At 49.5% G+C, this 19,472-nt stretch overlaps 1 protein-coding gene and 1 long non-coding RNA gene across 4 annotated transcripts in view; one reads left to right on the top strand and one right to left on the bottom strand.

Moving 5' to 3' along the window:
• Positions 1-430: 430 nt before the first annotated feature.
• Positions 431-4,077, bottom strand: LOC140918566 (growth arrest-specific protein 1). Of its 2 annotated transcripts, none has more exons than XM_073363292.1 (2): positions 2,587-4,077; positions 431-695 (listed from the first exon to the last, which is right to left on the bottom strand). In XM_073363292.1, the coding sequence occupies exon 1, from the start codon at positions 3,727-3,729 to the stop codon at positions 2,947-2,949; it is 783 nt and encodes a 260-aa protein (XP_073219393.1). In that variant the 5' UTR covers positions 3,730-4,077; the 3' UTR covers positions 431-695; positions 2,587-2,946. The 2 variants fall into 2 exon arrangements, with proteins under 2 accessions (XP_073219393.1, XP_073219392.1); XM_073363291.1 differs by having other exon boundaries at positions 2,606-4,077.
• LOC140918568 (uncharacterized) overlaps positions 3,319-19,472 on the top strand; it is a 21,728-nt gene continuing 5,574 nt past the window's right edge. The window contains exon 1 of one of the 2 annotated variants that reach the window (XR_012161241.2): positions 3,319-3,870. This is a non-coding gene — a long non-coding RNA (uncharacterized LOC140918568). Of the gene's footprint in view, positions 3,871-18,197; positions 18,875-19,472 lie in introns of those variants that run through there. The other variant, XR_012161240.2, reaches the window with a different exon arrangement.

Below are 19,472 nucleotides of genomic sequence, written 5' to 3'. Positions count from 1 at the left end.
AACCTTGCAGCCCCTGTTCCTAATACTGACCCAGCCCAGGGGAATAGCAAACCCACCCGCCCACATTTGCTGTCAGCCACCAAGAATGACTTTACTGGGGGCTTGGGCACCTGCAATTATTCTGTGCCTTGCATAATGACAGGTTTCAGAGTAGCAGCCGTGTTAGTCTGTATCTGCAAAAAGAAAAGGAGTACTTGTGGCACCTTAGAGACTAACCAATTTATTTGAGCATAAGCTTTCGTGAGCTACAGCTCACTTCATGCATCCGATGAAGTGAGCTGTAGCTCACGAAAGCTTATGCTCAAATAAATTGGTTAGTCTCTAAGGTGCCACAAGTCCTCCTTTTCTTTTTGCAATTATTCTGTGTCCGCTCCCCTCTCCCACAACTCCAGAAAGAATTCTAAGGAGATTCAAGACACCCAAACCAGAATTTTAACATTGTCAAAAACTTTTATCAAAATCGTACAAAAAATACATGTTCTAACGCTGCATTCAAAAAAATTAAAGATTTTATAGTGACAGGGTTATGCTTATTTTACAACTTAAATAACCTCCAGGTTGGCCCCCTACTTTCTGTACAAAATATGTGTGCAGGACAAGACGTTCCAAGCAATATACATATTCACGACGGTTAGCCAAAGTCTGGTTGCAGTTGAGGATCTGCGGCTTTGCACGCATTAAAAGCGACGGAGCACCTACAAGAGAGGGCAGATGGGTTTTTTAAAGTAGATACAAAACATGAGTAACCAGAGGGTGACCCTTGGACTAACTCAAACCTAGAGTCTATGGCTACATCTACACTGCAATAAGAGACCCACCAGATGGCTGTGGCTGGCCTGGATCAGCTGACTTGGGCTCACAGGGCTTGGGCTGTGGGGTTAAAAATTGCAGTGTGGACATCTGGGCTCTAAAACCCTGTGAGCGCAGGTAGGTCTCAGAGCCTGGGCTCCACCCTGAGCCCAAAGGGCTGCACTGCTATTTTTAGCCCCACAGCCAAGCCCTGTGAGCCTCAGCCAATTGACCCAGGCACTGAGACTCAGTACATTCGTTTTTTAGTTAAAACAAATTGTGAGCTTATATAGAAGTTAGGTGTAACCCTAAGACTCCCAGCACACTTTGGGGAGTGGTCCGTTTGTCTGGATGTCCCTGTTGTGGCACATCAGGATGTGAGCCACAGGAGAGTGTATTACTTGTACTCCCAGTGTCCAATCTGAAGTCATTGGAAAGCGAAGGACTACAAGGAAGAAGCATGCTACAGAGAAACAGAATCCCAGTGGGTGTGCACGGGAGTGTATGGTACGAGAAACTAGGATTACCACATAGACCTGCAGGCCTTGGTGTGATCACTGAACAGTTATTGTCAGGGTTATAAAAATTCTGCTAAATTTAATTCATACGGAGAAGTTTCCAGGGCTATGGACACAGGGGAGCAGGAGGGAATAAGAAGCAAAGTGCTCAGCTTGGATGGCAAAAGGGTGCTCACATTCACCCCAGACTATTGGATTCCTCTTCTCTTATTTCCCTAGATCTGTGATGGCCAAACAGGGGTTAGGGGCGCTCACCACTGATGGACTTTTAGCGCCTTTCATGCCCTGGCCTGTAGGCCCCAGCAACTAGGAGGTTGCAAGAGCAGGTTTGCCATAGGCTGCTAGTGGGGATCAACCAGGTAATTAGAATCATACAAGATTAGGGTTGGAAGGGACCTCAGGAGGTCATCTAGTCCAACCCGCTGCTCAAAGCAGGACCAATCCCAACTAAATCATCCTACCCAGGGCGTTGGCAGTTATTTTAGTTCATTCTGCCAATACCTCTGTGAGATAAAACCCATTTCATAGATGGGGTAAACTAAGGCAGAGAGCGGGCCAGGCCTTATTGATCTTGCAAACCTGTGTCTGGAAAATGTGCCTCTGCTAACTCTGTTTTGCTGCCAGTGCTTTGAAAGCCACTCTCAATCTTGGTGTTGGATTTATGTAATTTTGCTTAAGGTCACCTAGTGAAATGCTGGCAATAGAATCCAAGCATACAGATTCCTCATCTTCAGGTCTAAGCACTAGACAAGACACATTCCTCCCAACACAATATTGCCAACTCATAGCGAAACTACTGCAAGTCTTACGCTGTTCTTAAATCTGTCATCACATAAGACTCTAGACTTTCATTTCTTTAATGAAGGCTGGGTGTGGATGGGTGTAAAAACACAACCCTCGAAAGGCTCAAAACCCAACAGCAAAGAAAAATAACTCCTAATTTTTTAAATCTCACAATTTTTTTCTAGCCAGTCTCGATTTCTTGGAGCCTGACTCATGAGCCCTGAACAGATGGGGCAGTGTGGGGCCATCAGTGCTTTGTAACCAGATGTTTGAAGATTTCCTGGCTTCTGTTAGCCCTAGTGTTTGGAATGGAGAGCTCCCCTCTGAGTGAATACCTATGTCCACAGGTATGAACCACACACAAGAGCAAGAATCTTGTGGGGATTATAGCATTTTCTGATCCCTTCAGTGCCCCTCAAACTAGCTCTACCCCTGGAGCTGAGAGTTTAGGGGGATCAGTACATAGAAAACAAACTGAGTCCCTGGCAGGGCTCACCCTGCTAGGCTTTAGTCACCTGCTGCATCTCTCCTCCAGCGAAAGGAAAAGTGATGTTGCCAGGGTCCAAAGAAAAGGTCGCATCTCGGCCTCTCCAGTCACCTCTACCCGTACGGGAACCTCAGCCCGTGGAGAAATGCTGGACAAGCAGCCGGAGTCCTAGCGCCGGGAAAGGCGCCTCTAAACGGGGCCCTGCGGGGGCCTTCTCCAGTGGCTAGCGTCCCTGAGTGTCAGCCGGGACCCCAGCTCCAGCTCACGGCAGCCACCTCCAACGCTAGGGGGCCCCTCCGCCTGGGGCGGCGCATCAGATCGCTCCGACCCCCCTGACTCAGCCCCGGGCCAGGCTCCGGGCAGCCCGGCCTAGGGCCAGGAGAGGAGCCGGAGCCCCAGCGACAGGGCCGCCAGTGCCAGGGCGCGCCAGGCCGGCGCGTCCCGAGAGCGGGCCCCGGAGCGCACCCAGGCGCCGCCCGCGCCCGGCCCCTCGTCCTCCTCCCGCAGGAGCCGCTCCTCGTCCCGGTAGTCCTCGTCCGGGCCCGGCTCGGCGGGCGGCCCGGAGCACAGGCGGCCCATGTTGGCCTTGAGCACCTGGCAGAAGGGGCGCTCGGGCCCGTCGCAAACGCAGCGCTCCAGCGCGGGGCCCCCCGGCGCGGCCAGCAGCTGCCCCATGGCGGCCCGGCAGGCGGCCGTGCAGCGCCGCCCGTTGAAGAGCTGCCCGCAGCGGGCCAAGTAGGCGGCCAGCGGCTCTCGGCAGGCGGGCTCCTGCTGGCAGCGGAAGCGGGCGGCCGTGCAGCCCAGGCCGCTGCGGGAGGGCCGGGGCAAGCAGGGCTCGATGGCCGCCTTCATCAGCCGGCAGCGCGCGTCCTGCCCGCACTCGCAGCGCTCCAGGGCCGGGCCGCTCCGGCTGCGGTTCAGCCGCCCCAGCGCCCCGATGCAGTGGCTGGGGCAGCCGCCGGGGGGCTCTCCTCCTCCGGCCCCGGCCCCGGCCCCGCTTAGCACCGGCTCGCAGGCCGCCTGCGACTGGCTGTAGGCGGAGCCGCAGTCCGGCTCGTCCTGGCAGCGGAGCAGCGCTTCCCAGCAGGGCTCCCCGGGGGCGCCGCCGCCAGCGCGGCCCCAGCACAGCAGCAGCGGCAGGAACAGCCACATGGAGCGAGCGGCGCCCCGGGCTCCATGCGCTCCAGCGCCCGGCTCCGCCTCCAGCCTGCGCTCCTACGCCGCGGCCCGGCAACAGCTGCCGCCTGCTCCGCGGGGCACCGCTCGACCGCAGTCCGAGCGGGCCGCCTCCAGGTGACTCGAAGGGCCCAGTGCTGGTGCCGGTGGCGGGCTCCCCCGGTCCTAGGGCAAGTGGCCGTCGGATCCCAGGCTCACGTTGGGCTGGTGCAGTCCGGCCCCTGGTTGCGCGGGCCGCTGTCCGGTGCACGGTGCAGTCAGGTGCCCGGTTGCACGCCCCGCTGTCCGGTGCAGGGCAGTCCGGCCCCCAGCTGCGCGGCCCGCTGTCCGGTGCAGGGTGCAGTCAGGTGCACGGTTGCACGCCCCGCTGTCCGGTGCAAGGTGCAGTCAGGTCCTGGTTGCACGCCCCGCTGTCCGGTGCAAGGTGCAGTCAGGTCCTGGTTGCACGCCCCCACTTTGCAGTGCAGTCAGGCCCCCGGGGGCATGTTCTCCCCGGTCCCGGTGCACTCCGCGGTCAGATCCCCGGTGCAAAGTGTAGATGCTGCGCTGCGACCATCCCTCTGGGTGAAAGGGGGGGCGGCGACGACGACCCACACACACCAGTGACGGGGGAAATCTTTTCCATTCATCTTCCAGGCAGTTGCAGACCCATTGTTCCCTTTCCCCTCCTGTTGCAGCCCCTTCCCAGAGCCCCCTCCATCTCTCCGCCTCCTTTCCTTCTGCTCTCCTGGCCTTCCAGTTCCTACAGCTGCCACTGTGGTCTCCAGGCTTTCCCAAAATGGGGCAGGAAGAGGTTCCTGCTAGTCTCTGCAGAAACGGGCTCACTGCACCTGTCTTCCCCCATCCAAATAATCACACAGCCATTCTTGTCATGCCTCAAATGGAGCTCTTCTGCTCAGGGGGCATTCTTGTCTGGCTCATCTTTCTGCAGCCAACATCAGCTCGGGGCCCCTTTGCACGGCGGCAGAGGTTGGTGTGGGTTAGGCAGAGGCCGCAAGAAGAGCAAAGGAGGAGCCTCTGGAGTGGAGAGGCCTGCAGAGGCTAGCTTGGACGGTTGCTGTCTGTCTAGGTGTGGAGGAGGCAGAAGAGTGGACTGGGAGAGCCCAGTTCCTCTGTTGGTCTGTGCCTTGCACAGCCATTTAGGCCTGTGCAAAATGCTGCCCAATCAGAATGACAGGCAGAGGGAGCCTTTTGCACTAGGACAAGTGCAAACCGCAGGGCAGTGGTGAGTCGGGCTCGGAGTGTGTGTGACTGGGGCAGTGGTGGTGGTGACTGTAAATTGAGCACTGACTAGCAGAGGGTGAGCACTAGTCGGCACTAGGTAGGTCACGCTGCTATGCACAAGTGGTCTTACCTACAGGCCAATTGATTTTTGTGTCCGATCTGAGGAAATGTCCCTGGCCAGCCTTGCCAGGGACCTGTATGGGGAGGGCCGTAGGGCTGGGCTTGTGGGGAGGGATAGAGACACAGAGGTGTGAAAGTGAGCTCTGGGTGTGGAGAGGTCCGTAGTGGTCTGGGGGATTGCTCTGGATGTGGGAACAGAGTGTGCGCGGGTCTGTTGCACGGAGATTTTGCAGGGCTGGTGTGTAAGGGGTGGTAGTGGCCAGGAGTTTGCATGGTGGGGGGGAGACAGGGGTTGGATATGGGTTTTAATCACTGCAAGTAAAAGGGGTGAATAGCATTTTCTGGGCTGGTTCATTCCCTTTGTCTCCCGTGGGCCATGCAGCGAGCTGGTGCCTTTATGGCAGAGAAGATTGTTCACGCCTTGCAGCCTGTCAATAGGGGCCTTTTTCAGATGGCCTCTGTTTTACTGCCATTGCCTTGACAAAGCGCACTTGAGAGCCTGCAAAGAAGTGCAGTTCACTCCATTCCCCCCAGCCATTGAAATGGAAACTAACCTGATTTCCCCACCCTCTGGGCTTTCAGGAGGCAGGGGGCGGGGGCAGCAGCAGCCCCCAGGATTCTTGCCAGCTGCACAGTAACACAAAGAAGCCTTCCTGATTTCCCTTGGGGAGTGTCCCAGGGAGGAGAGAGGAATGAAGATGGATTCCAGAAACAACCTCCATCCGCCCCCACCCTCCATACATTAAACTAAAGAATCTGGAAGGACAAAAGGTCTGATCCTGAGAGGTGCTGAGTGCTCTCAGCTTGGGTCCCAAGGGCTCTGTCTGAGATGCTGCCAAACCACTGAAGTCAGACTGGGTTGCGTTTCCTTTGAGGCACGCATTGCACCCTGAGAGCTTATCTGCACCGGAAAATTCCATTGTGTTAGAACACGGCCTTGTGGAGTCATGGTAACACATTTGACACAAATTGGCACATGGTGTAGACCCAGACTGTTGTGCATAACATTGTGGCAACAGGTTGTGGTTAACCTTTAACAAGCTGAGACGACGTTAACTATGACTGTTCTTGTCTACACTGAGGCCATGTCTATGCTAGGGTGTGATTCTAACCTGTTACCTAATGGGTTGCAATCCTGGTGTAGACAAGGCCAAATTTACATCAGCCTAGGGTTTACCTCAATCAGCTAATGTGTTAAAACTACACTAGGATTTTAGCTGGTGTTAAAGTGATTTGTACCTTGTGTTAAGGTTTTTTTTATTCCTAGTAGACAATCCCAGAGTTCTAAGCTGTGTTTAACGTGTTCATTAGCATGATTCCTCGAGGTTGTGTTCTAACATGTAGCTGCCCCGTGCATGCAAACTTTCAGGTGTGCTAGGAAGCTTTTATCAGCATTGATTTGGGATAATCACTTTACTTGTGAGTGGTGGAACCATCTCCGACTCATGACTTCTGCAGCTCCAATCCATCATCCATTCTGGATGGATTTTACAGGAAAATTGTTGTAGAAATGTCATAAAAAATTATTTGCACTGCTACTAGTCCTGTTTTTTCTATCCTTCCTTCTTTAAATGACTTCAGGACAGTGAGTCCAGCCATTCAGGCCTCAGCTTGAGGGTCGTGGTAGAGATTCAGCTGAACATGAGCTCCGAGTGCGATGCTGTGGCCAAAAGAGCTAATGTGATCCTGGGCTGCATAAACAGGGGAATTTCAGTTAGGAGCAGAGAGGTTATTTTACCTTTATATTTGGCATTGGTGCGACTGTGGCTGGAATACTGAGTCTGGTTCTGGTGCCCACGGTTCAAAAGGGATCTTGAAAAATGGGAGAGGGTTCAGAGAAGAGCCATGAGAAAGATTAAAGGATTAGAAAACCTGCCTTACAGTGATAGACTCAAAGAGCTCAATCTATTGAGCTTAACAAAGAAAAGGTTAAGGGGTGACTTACAGTGTATGCGTGTCTATCTGGGGAACAAATATATGATAATTGGCTCTTCAGTCTAGCAGAGAAAGGTCTGACATGATCCAGTGCCTAGAATTTGAAGCTAGACAAATTGAGAATGGCAATAATGCATGACTTTTTAACAGTGAGACTCATTAACCCCTGGAACAAACCATTGGAACAAGGGTCAGGGTGGATTCTCCGTCACTGGCAATTTTAAAATCAAGGTTGGATTTTTCGTCTCGGAGATCTGCTCTAGGAATTATTTGGGGGCAGGTCTCTGGCTTGTGCTATACAGGAGGTCAGACGAGATGTTCACAGTGGTCCCTTCTGGCCTTAGAACCTATCGCTCAATTCTAAGTAATACCTTTTACCTGAAATCACTTTTCCACATACGATGATGGCAGGATGTTAAGGTCTGATATTTTATGATCTACGGCACCACAGTTAAAAGTCCCTGAAAGCAAGAGGAAGGATGGACCAGGCCTAGGACTTGGGAAACCTGGGTTCCCCTCCTAGCTCTACCACGGTCACTTAGCCATTCTGTGCCTTAATTTCCCATCTGTAAAATGGGGATAACAGCACTGCCGTACTTCACAGGGGTGTTCAAGGATAAATACATTACAGCCACTACAGTAATGGGGGCCATATAAGTACCATGGTAGACAGACCTTTCTGACTGTAGAAAGTGCCTGGTTTTAGCCTGGATAGGTGATAAGATATTGAATCTGGAATCTGTCACTGAATATTACATGTCCCGGGTCTCAGGTGAGTGTAATTTTGGATGATGATAAGGGGAATCTCACATCCCTGTGAAAGAAGGAACATTTTTGCTGGTAGTTGTTTTCAGATGGCAGCAGCTGGGATACACCACGGGCTTGCATTAGTGGATCTATGCTGATGGCTGAAATCAGGGCAAATCTCCCATCTAGACAAGGCCTGAAATAGATGGAAATGTGCTGCATTTAAGTATCTGTTCTCAGCTGAGCCTTTGTTACACTCTCCCATGCATTTTTGGCAGGGTTAGTACAGAATCTTTACACGTCAAGGAGCCAGTTTTGCAAACCAGCCCCAAATAGAACTTTGCCTGGAGTCAGTGTGGGCATGGCTGACCTTAGACGCACTTGAAAAATGAGAGGGGCATTCAGGTGAAAGGAGGACTTGCAAGCACACATCTGTCCTGAGATAATTTGCCTCCCACCAATAAAGTCGTTAGCAGCTGTCCTCTTACATTTAAAACAGCTGCTCTCTAGCAGTCTAATAATACACTTGCATGAGTGCAGTGGCATGGCACAATGGAGGAAGAAACAAATTGCATTAGCAATACTGTGCATGAAAAGGTTGTTATTGCTGAGATGGTGGAATCTAAATCCACCAATACTGAAAGCCTGGGAGACAGATTCTTAGCTGGTGTAAATGGGTGGAGCTGTATTAAAGGCAATGGAAGTACACTGGCACAAACTGGCTTTGATGGCGCAACACCAATTTATATCACTGGGTAATGCATGGGAGAGGTAGTGGTATCAATGGAGCTACCTTGATTCCCCTCAGCTGAGGAACCGGCCCGTGCCTTTTCAGGGTCTGCTGCACTGACTGAATGCTGACAGAGCAACGTTTCAGGAGACACGGGAGAAATGTTTGGAACTAAAATATAATTGACGCAAAGAGGAAATAGAAATTTGTTCCTATACTTGTAGAGGAATGCTGCACACAAAGGATGGGAAAGTCTCTTCATCTCTGTGTGCACAGCACCCAGCACATTAGGAATGCAGATTAGGGCTTTTGGGTACTACTGTTCTATAAATAATTGCTAGTTAATCATCCATTTTTTTCTTTTCCTCATTTCAGTCCACAGTCGAGGTGTTGTCTGGATCTGTGTGTCTTTTTTTCTATTGTGCAGCTTCACAAGTCACATCTCACACCAGTGCAGCACAGCTGGACTGGGGGTTTGCACTTGTTTTTCTGGTGCAAAAAAATCCCAGTGTAGATGGGCCTAAATAGGCTAAACAAAGGTGGATCAAATCTCATGCATCAGGGCCCTCAGCTTGCCAATATGGGGGTCAGGAAGGAATTTCCTTCTCTGATGTATAATTGGCTAGGTGTGTTATCAGCAGGGATTGATTAACCACTAAGAACAATAGACTCATGCCCTGAACTCAGGTCATGTGATGATTGGTCCTGCTTTGAGCAGGATGTTGGACTAGATGACCTCCTGAGGTCCCTTCCAACCCTGATATTCTATGATCTATTCTATGATGCTAAAGTAAAGACACCAAAGCCCCAGGCGATAATGTGTTTAGGGCCCTGTTTGCCTTAATCTAACGCTAATGCTTTCCACTAGGCATTTTGCTTTCCACTGAAACATTGTGGTGGTCACTTTTGTGGTAGCCCCTCATACTGTCAGCAGTTCTGAATGCCAGTGAGATCTCTAAATGCTAAAATGTGGGTCAGAGCAGAATAGTTTTGTACCCAGTGTGATGCCAGGGGTGGTGTTCAGAACCAATCATTCACACTCATTGTTCTGTGCTGGAGGTGTATAATGGCTGAGAGGGAACTCTCTGCACACCAGATGGCTGGGTGTTCAGATACATAAGTCTGTGCCATGAGTCCTGGAGAACCTTTGAAAGACTTAGCAAAGTCAAAGTTACTGAGCAAAGGAGACTGCTAGATTCCTAGGCTGCGTTTTGAACCCACTTGTTAACTACAGGCTAAGGGGCAATGGCAAAGATATACTTCAGAAAAGCTGCTGCAGATCCCCTCGCGTGTGGGCCCGAGGCTATTAGATTTTGTGGGGCCCCTGGGGGTTTGGAGTGGGGGAGTGGGTTCAGGGCTGGGGCACGGGATTGGGGTGCAGGAGGGGTTGCAGCTCCAGCTAGGGGGGTGGGCTCTGGGTTGGGGCCAGAGATGGGACAGGGGGTTGAAGTGCAGCAAGAGGTTCAGGGTGAGGGCTCTGGGTGGGAGTTTGGGGGCTCTGGGCTGGGGTAAGGGGTTGGGGTGCAGGCTCTGGCCGGGAGGCACTTATCTTGCAGAGCCGGCACTGGGGGTGGAGGCAGCTTGCAGAGATTCTCTGAATACTCGCCTAGGGGCTGCAGGGGCACATCAGCGAGCCGGTGCTCATGGCTCCAGCTCTGGGGGAGGGGGCACCACGGCTCAGGGTCCAGTGTCCAGCCTGTGGTGCAGTGACTTGCTGCGGGCCAGATTAAAAGAAGCAGTGGGTTGCATGTAGCCCTTGGGGGATCCCTTAGCCCGAGGTCCTGGGCTGGCAGCCCCTAAATCGCCTGCATGAGTCCAGCCCTGCTGGCTGACTTTTTGTGCTGGGTTCGCTCTGTAAGCTTGCAGGGATAGTCAGTATCACCTGACATCCCTCTCATGGAGGAAGCACGTAAGCCTCCTACTGCTCACTCTGCTGAATCGGGCCTGCTTAGTGAGTCTGGTTGTTACAGAACCAGTCAAATGTATTAAATCTCGTATTCAGACATGGTATATGTTAGCTACCGTCTCTGTCCCTGAAGGCCCAGGGTCAATTAGGTCAAAGGCAGCATATCTGACGGGTCACATCTCTTGCAGATATTTGCAAGGCCCTGCTGGAAACACCATTCCAAGCTTTAGGCAGCACTGCTCTCCAAATTTGGCATCTCATTCTGATGTCCACTTTGGTGGAGCAGTGTTGAAATCTTTGTTGAATTAAAGTCAGTCCTCTTCTGGGGCTCCTCCCAAGAGGCGCCAGCCCCAAAGCAGAAGGAGAGTTTACTTACCAAGAACCGTAGTTCTCTGAGTGCTTTGCCTCTGCAGATTCATCCTTCTCATTCTCCTGTCCCTCTCACTTTGAGTATTTGTGACAGTAGCCTGAAGTAGAGGAAGGCCCTGCAGCGAATGGGGTGGCTTCCTTTTATATTTGTGCCAAACACGTGGGCCCCTAAGAAGAGGTAAATGTGTAGCCCCACCCCAGTCATTGTGGCATTGAGGGCACCCAGCCCCAAAATATGGTGCTACACGGGCAATACACTTGAAGAACTGCAATTAATGGTGGGTGATCTTTTTCCCTTTAATTCAGACTTGGAGCAGCTAATACACTAGGCTTCATAGATGCATGGATTCTAAAGCCAGAAGGGACCATTGTGATCATCTAGTCTGACTCTCTGTATGACGCGGGCCAGAGATCTGCCCCAAAATAATTCTTGATGCGATCTTTGAGAAAAAGCATCCAATTTTGATTGATCAGTGCAGACATCAGGGCAGCAAGCCCCTTCCCAGCCCTCCCCTCCAAAGTACTGGCCACTGATGGGAGTGAAGCTTAGGAATTGGACAAGAGGCCATGTCAGTTGCTGGCAAGGTGGAGGCTGCAAGGTCCTTGCACTTTCTGTATCGTAATAGGAACAATGTGTCGCATGAACAACCTGGCCATGGTGCATGGGCCCAAGGCTGCGGAGCACACTGCTCAAACCCCTTCCCCTCTATACCTAGGTGCCAGCCGTGGGCACCCGTCAGAGCTCGCCACCAAGTTACTGCCTGTGTGCTCAATCCCCCTTCAAATCAGGTACCAAGCTGGTGTGTATCGTAACAATAATTCTTCTGAACCTACATTTGAAGAAAGACATTTTGTCAGTTGAATTGAACCTTGTCACAGGACTGTTGTCGTCTGCTGCCCTAAGACAAACGTCAGCAGCCAAAAAGAGATGGTTATTTTTAAATCCAGAGGTGACAGTGTCCTCTTTCAGTGTCTCTAAATCGTCTTTGCAGAACAGTCTTGAACATATACCAGCTTGGGCACAAAATCCACTTGCCCGGGCTATTACTGAGGGAACTGCTAGTGATATTTGACTTGCCCCCAGAGCGTGGGTGAGTAGCATTTTGCAAGGCTGATGTAAACTAGCATCAATCATGTGAGGTATTAGAATCAATTGTTTTGCCTGACGGATCCTGCTGTGATACAGCAGCCGTTGTTTATTGTCTAGTATGATTGATGTGGGTTTTCTCATTGAATGGGGCACACAGTTGTGCCATTCCCTGAGCCAATCAGAGAACAGTGGTTCTATGAAAATACAGCTCCTTCTAGCGTGTACAACTCTAATTGGCTGATGTGTGCGTGTGTGTAATTTTTTTTTTTTTAAAGGAGTTCATCGCTAAACCAGGGTGAGCCATCCAGCCGGTAGACTGGTTTCATCTAACTGGCTGGTTCAGGTTGCATTTGGCATGCCACTGTACTTCTTGTTATCAGATGATAATGGGATTAATCTCCTTCAGCCTTATAAGAGGACACGTCCTTCTTTAGAATTCATAATCACTCATTTTTGTCATGTAACTTTTGATCTATGGCTAAAATAGGAAATGTAAGAGAATTCTTTGCCAAAGTTGCCATGTCTCTAGATTTTGGATCAGGGTTTTTAGTTCCACTCCCCCCTTCCACATTCACGCGGCCTAATACAGCTGTTGTCTTTTCACTCTGCTACTCCAGCTAGAATTTACTTAACCGGCCAGCGCCATGCTCCTGTTTGGACCCACATCTGCAGAGGGAAAGTGCACTCCTGGACAGATGTGCAGATGCATTCTTAAGTCTAAGTGGATAGATGCGTTTTGAGGTTTAAAGAGCTTTCTAATGCTAGCTTTCTCCCCCACTCGTCTATCATTAGCGCGGCCGTGACAGCTGCCCTGGGAGCTGTCTGAAACAGAACTGGGTTGATCAGTTGATAGGCTACCATAGGGGTTGTTTTCAACGTACTTTCATTATCTTCTTCAGAGGACACAATCTGGAGCAGAAGGGTAAATCTGAACCCAGGTATGTTCTAAAGGAGAGATGCAGTCAGTGGCCATTCTCTAAGGGCATTTTCTTCCCTTCACAGTGGCTTGTTAAGATAAGAGTTGCATGTTGTTTGGGGTGTCAATGGCAGGTGTGTACTTAGCAACTATCCTCTTGGCACTGCAATTATCCGTAGTGTGAACCTGCAGTCCCGTCCTGTGCTCTGCTAAATTGAATATAATCTGTGGTCTGTGCTGTGGGGTCAAGTCAGAGGTTCCTGTCTGGGCAGATCCCAGTCAGCATGCGTCAAGGCCTGAAAAAAAGCTTCCAAAATGTCACTGCGCATACTGAAGCTAATGACGTGTTGGTCCTGGCAGTGCAGCGAGCATTGCCTTCTGCACGAACTGAGCAGTCCGTGGTGCGACAGCGTGGAGTCAGCCCAGGTGGCGGGCACGCCAGGCCCCTCTTCTGCCTGCGGCATCTGTCAGGCAGGATCACATCAGGGTCAGCATCACAGACTTACTGATGAGGGAATAATAGACCGCCTGGATTATCCAGCCTAGAGCCCCTGCAGAAAGCAGGGACCCTGTGCTGTACAGTGGATACACTTATCCTTGTCTTGGGAGGCTCTTTCGTGTGCCTTATCAATCCCACTAGGTGATCTAGCCGTCCTCAGCCTCATATGGATTTCTAAGACAGCTGCATCCTCTCGTCTCCTGTAACCTGTTACTTCTGATTTTATTACTAGCCACAAAGGGGGTCGCTAAAGGGGGTCGCTAAATTTGGTGACACAAATGGCTGCTAAATGTAGAGCAAGTACACTGACATCCCTGTGTTTCAGCCTGTAGATTACTCTGCCATAGAAGGCCAGAAGGTCAAGTAATATAGCTGGGTTTAAAAAGAGGGTGGGAGAGATTAGATAATTTCATAGCTGCACGAGCAATAGTGGAATCTCCCTTAATTCTAAATAATCCTAAAGAGCTTTAGAAATTTAGCTGCAGCAGCCCTGAAATGCAGCCATCTCCGGAGTGGAGAGCAGCAAGCAACCAATACATTGCATCTAGGTGAGAGGAGGGAAAATTTTGTCCAGGGACAGAGGAGCAACACCATCTCCACTCTAAATAAAAAACTTTGTGTGATCTTTAATATCCAGACAGGTCAGATAGGTTTCTAAAGTCTCATCCTAAAGACCCCTATGTGGCAAACTAAATTTGATCCTGTGCTCCCGGAAGAGAATACTGTAGTGTATTGAAAACTAGGTTAAAATTACAAAACTATTACTTTAAGTTTTTAAGGGTTTTCCTGGTCCTGCTTGCAGGCTAGGGGGCTCTGTAGGGAAGCTTGCGATCTGGGTCTTTCAGCAGTTAGTCTGTAAAGAGCAAGGAGGGGTGAGATGTGCTTCGCTGCCTTAGGGACCAGCCTGCTTTATCTCCCAGCTTTTGGTGCTTGTGTGCAAAGGTTCTGGATTTCAAGAAATAAAGTAGGGGTATGCGCCAACCTTCCAGAAAGAGCATTGTATGTTTTAATCTAATTTCTCTGTTTATGTGCCTAGAACATAACAGATCCTGATTTTCGGGGATCGGGAATTATTTTTGTCCCCAAATAGAGCATCACTCTGTTGTCCAGTTGCTTTATGAGTTGGATATTTATTTATTTTTAAACTATTTATTTAGGAAGTTATAACGAGTTTACAAACTCTTGCTGTGTAAATATCAGAAACAAAGCAATCGTTATGCTAGTGAGCTGTTGTTTAAAGGGACATTATAGGGGGAATATAATTATCCAATCTTTCTGTTTAACAGGGTGTTACTCTATTACAAGTGAGCATCATTACAACACCTATGTCATTTCTAGTGATTTTATGAAATGGGGGTAAATCTCTATATATATGAATTTAACAGGCCAGTATGTCTATCAAACGTTAATATTCAAAAAAATTGGATAGGTGTGCCGGGTTTTTGAGGGTTTTTTTTTTGCAGGTGAACGTACTTTGTCTGAGTACTGAATAGAAGGGAACGATGAAGTGAGCTGTAGCTCACGAAAGCTTATGCTCAAAAAAATTTGTTAGTCTCTAAGGTGCCACAAGTCCTCCTGTTCTTTTTGCAGATACAGACTAACACGGCTGCTACTCTGAAACCTGCAAATATCTTAGTGTCTCTCTGTCCTCTGTCTGTTTTGTTGGGTATGTAACTGGTGTGTTAATTTTTCCATAATCACAACCTCCCATCGCTTTTGAACCAGTCCTCAATAGTTGGGCTATTTTTCTTTTTCCAGTTAGAGACTACCAATAGCTGGGAAGCTACCGGCAGATGAGGGATTAATTCTTTGTTTCCTTTTGTGTGACCATTTCCATTAGGAAGCCCTAGGAGGTTTGCCAAAGGATCATTGGGTAATAAATGTCCAATCATTTGTGATATTTGGTTACAGATTGCATCCCAAATACTCTGTAATGACTGACCATGTCTGCCATATATGCATAAAATCTCCTCTTTTACCACAATTCTCCAATATTTGTCCCCATTCAATCTTGCTCTATTTTTTAACCTGACTGGTGTGAGGTGCCATTGAAACGGTATCTTAATTCCATAAGAATCATTGACTATTGGCCACTGCTTGAAGCAGGAGAGCAGGCTTGATGGATCCATGGGTTGAGCTGGTCTGGCAAATCCTATATTCCTGTTTGTTTCCCTGGTTTCAATTATCGCCCTTTACATTTGCTCTTTTAGTTTCCTCTTCATTGGGGAAAAAAACATGATCAGAAGAGCAGAGCGACTGGAAATGCTGCTCTCTGACAGCAGCAGTTGGGGCCCAGGACTGAGACGATAAAACAAAAACCCTAGAACCAAAGGTTAGGGAATTATATGGGATTTATGGTACAGTGGAGGGAAAATAGATTCTCTGGCTTAAGCTCCAGTAATGCTTTGTTTAAAGTTATTAGGCTGTGTTTTATGGCCAGTCCTTTCATGTGGCAAGAAATCCGGGGCCAGCCTAGAGCTGCGAGCCAGCGAAGGAAGAAAGGGCTTTCATGCAGGGTGGGGCCACTTGTCTTTGCATTGGCAAGAGAGCCCCAAGGCCCGACGGAATGCAATGCATGGGATGATGCTGGCAAGTGGGAACTTGTGTTTTCTGAATAAATGGGGTCATTGACCAAACAGGAAAATGGAGTCCTTTTAAAAACAGATTGTGGATCTCTATGGAGAGACTCCTCAGTATTGAAGCCAATGTGGATCAGAGTTGTCGTGAAGGCTTGTGCAGAGTGCATATACATTCAAGCCAATCTAGAAACTAATATCAATGGCTGATTTAAGGAGCTGTGCTGTCTAAAGTTGCACCCTATAGGTTATGAAAAGCGCAGGCATTTAGGGACAAATTATTCATTATTATTTGTGTGCTGGTTGGTAGTGCTTAGGAGCCCCAGTCATGGCCCAGGCCCCCATTGTAATAGGCACTGTACAAATACAGAACAAAAAGACAGTCCCTGCCTGCAGTCAAACTTATGTAACCCCCGCATTGACTCCACTGGAATTGCACTGACGGAGGGGGGTCAACTTTTTGTTGATAAGGGTGAATATAGGGATAACAGCAATGGTACCTGTCTAAGAAAGGGCTGTTTTAAGAATGAACTGTCTTTCCAACGATGTTGGTGTGAATTGGAACCCCTAAGTGCTTGAGAGAGGTTCTTATTCGGAGAGTCAGAACACCCAGACGACACCGTCTGCCTGTCGCAGCGAGGAATGGAGTGGCGCTAGAGAGAGCTGGTGAGGACCTAGTGCTAAAGAGCAGAGAAATTCCCCATCCCATAGGGTAGAGCTACTGGTTTCTGTTGCCGTATCAAGATCAGACCCATATACTGTGCTGATGCCCCTCTGCTAAGCTAGCTGGGTCATTCTTAGCGGTCTGCCTAGTAGGTATTTCTGCTGCTGCTGCGTCCATCACCGAGGTATCGGAGCCCAGGGTTTTAATCAGCCACACATGCAGCTGCTGTAGCACTGGGCAGCCATTAATTACTCCCCACTGCATCTGTCTGAGGTAGGTACTGTGAATCTTCTGATCCGTTTCGCAGATGAAAATGCTGAGGCAAAGGGTGACGCTTTCCAGCTTGGCTTCCTAAACTGAGGAGCCCAGCTGCATGCCCAGAGAGGAAGGGAGGGATAGCTTAGGGGTTTGAGCATTGACCTCCTACACCCAGGGTTGTGAGTTCAATCCTCGAGGGGGCCATTTAGGGATCTGGGGCAAAAATTGGGGATTGGTGGAGGTTGGACTAGATGACCTCCTGAGGTCCCTTCCAACCCTGATAGTCTATGATATGTAGGCACCAAAATAAATGGTCTGATTTTTCAAAGGTGCCGAACACCAGCAGCTCCCACGGAGCAAGCCCAGAGACGCTGGGCCGGATTCCCTGCTGGCGTACACTGCTGCAGCCCCAGAGATTTAATGGTGCTGGGCTAATTGACACGAGCAGATCATTTGTCCCATTAGCCAAAATGCTACTTTTGCCGTCATTCTATGGTATGTCCCAGCTTGGACACCAACACAAATGCTGCTGTGCAATGCAACACAACAAGCTGCTCTTACCGCGTCCGAAATACCAAGGCACGGCAATGGGCCAGTGATGTTCAGAGAGCACAGGGAGCAGCGCTGACTTTCTGCTGTTGTGGGGACGACATGAAGAAGACATGCAAAGACATGCAACTGCAGGGAATTTGTCCCATACTGAGCGGTATCCTAGTGCAGGCTCAGAGACTCCCAGGAGCTTGTAATAGTTTATAGGCACCTATGTTTAGCGCATGATCATTCCAGTCAGGGTAACATGCTGCTTTCTTGTCACACGACTGGAGGTCATATTGCCTCCTAAAATAAACCAGAGGAACATCACAGGGCCTTGGCAGAGCTGAGATTTCAGAGCTACTGGTAAAAAAATCCCAACCTGAACAGAGATCAGAGAGGATAAAATAGAAAAAGGAAAGGGAGGCAGGAAAAAAGGGAGATTAAAAAGATACACGCACAGGGCTAGCTTGTCAGTGAGTGTAAATTGGCAGGTCTTCGTGGAAGTCATGTCAGTTTCCGCTCGCTGAGGGTCTGACCCCTTCAGTAGTGTGTGTTGTGTGCACACACTCTGATGCCAAAGCTGACTTTCCCAAAATTGCTCAGTAATTTTCTCTAATTGAATGAAGATTCAGGACTGTTCAAGCCATTGGCAACACTGAGCCCCTATCAGTAAAGCATCTGGATTTGAAATTAGCTGGAGAAATGGAAGAAGAAAAAAAAAGACAAAGCAGAAGAGAGACTAAACAAAACACGTGATTTCTAGGAACAGTTTGTCTCTGGAGCTATTCGGTCTCTTAGAGTCCTCCCAGCCCTTGTATATTTTAACTGTTTGTGGGACTGTTTCAGATGGAAATGATGCCTGTTTGGTACAATCATTCAGCCTTCCTGCCCTACAAAGCCTGCTCTACCCAAGCTTTTGGTTTAAGAATCATTCGCTGCCAGTTAAGCCCCTCTCTTTTCTTCCTTGACAGCTGCAGGCCCCACCTTCAGGGAGGCTAGCTGCAAGGGTACGTTTCACTGACCTGTAAAGGGAGGCGCACCATTGCCCAGCTTCCTGCCTATATATAGCCAATCTGCCGAGCTGCCTGTTATGAATAAGCAATAAGACACAGCAGGCTGCCTTGATGTTCTTTGCTTCTACTGCCCTGAGGGGGGACGAAGCCCATGGCAGGGTGACTTTGACTCTACAGACACCCTAGATGTGGGCGAGATCCTTCTCCCTAAGCTGCTCACTGCTCTTATAAGTGGCGTGGTTTAAAACAGAAAAGTTCCTGGGTTAATTAAGACTGAAGTGCAGATATGCTCTTGATTCCTAAAAGCTGAACCCACAACCTGTCACTGCCTAACCCAGCACTTACTGCAGCAAAAGGATGTTTTATTTGTGTTGTTATTCTTCCTTCCCCTCCCTCCAGCGAATGTAGTGGTGATGATCCATGGCAGGCTGACAGCCCTAGGTGTTGCACTGCTCAGTACAACCTCAGGATAAGCCAAGAAGGGCCTGCAGCCCTAGCAGTTTCATCCATGCTTCTCCTCCAAACAGCCTCATTCTAAAGGTGAGACCATAGGTCAATTTCTATGCCTTGCTTTGTGGCTGGGATGGTAGGTGTGGGCTCCAGGAGGCCCTGGGTGTGTATGATGATTATGACTTGGTTGTGGTCCGACCATGCCCTCCTCCGATTGGAAATTGGGGTTCACCCTTATTCCCACCAGGGTGGAGAGGGCTGGTCCACTCACCGAGACTGATTTCAGATTTCCCTGTGAGAGATTTCCCTGCATCTGCTGGTCCTCTCTATCACAGGTCATTATGATCCTCCAGATATTTGGTATTCAGATGACCTGCGACAGAAAAAGCACACCAGCTGGAGGCTAGAGTACCGTGGTGAGCATCAGTTGAGACACAGAAAGTTTTTTAAGTCCTGTGCTGAGGCTGTGTTGGAGGCAAAGAGCTCTCTTCCTTCTCTAGAGTTCACAAAGGTCCAAGTGGTGGAGTTACTCCAGATAGTGGACAGATAAATTGAGGAGTCCAGGCTTCCCCACTTAGAAACAGTGGGAATGTTTCTTGAGCGGAGTTTTCAGTTCGGTGGACACGTTGTTCAGATTTGGACTAGGCTAGCTGCCATGGTAGTGGCAAATCCACATTGACAAAGGCAC

This window comes from Lepidochelys kempii, chromosome 10 (genome assembly GCF_965140285.1).
Source record: "Lepidochelys kempii isolate rLepKem1 chromosome 10, rLepKem1.hap1, whole genome shotgun sequence".
In the NCBI taxonomy this organism is placed as follows: Eukaryota; Metazoa; Chordata; order Testudines; family Cheloniidae; genus Lepidochelys; species Lepidochelys kempii.
The sequence above is the reverse complement of the archived record's forward strand: the minus strand, read 5'-3'. Positions and strand labels throughout refer to the sequence as shown.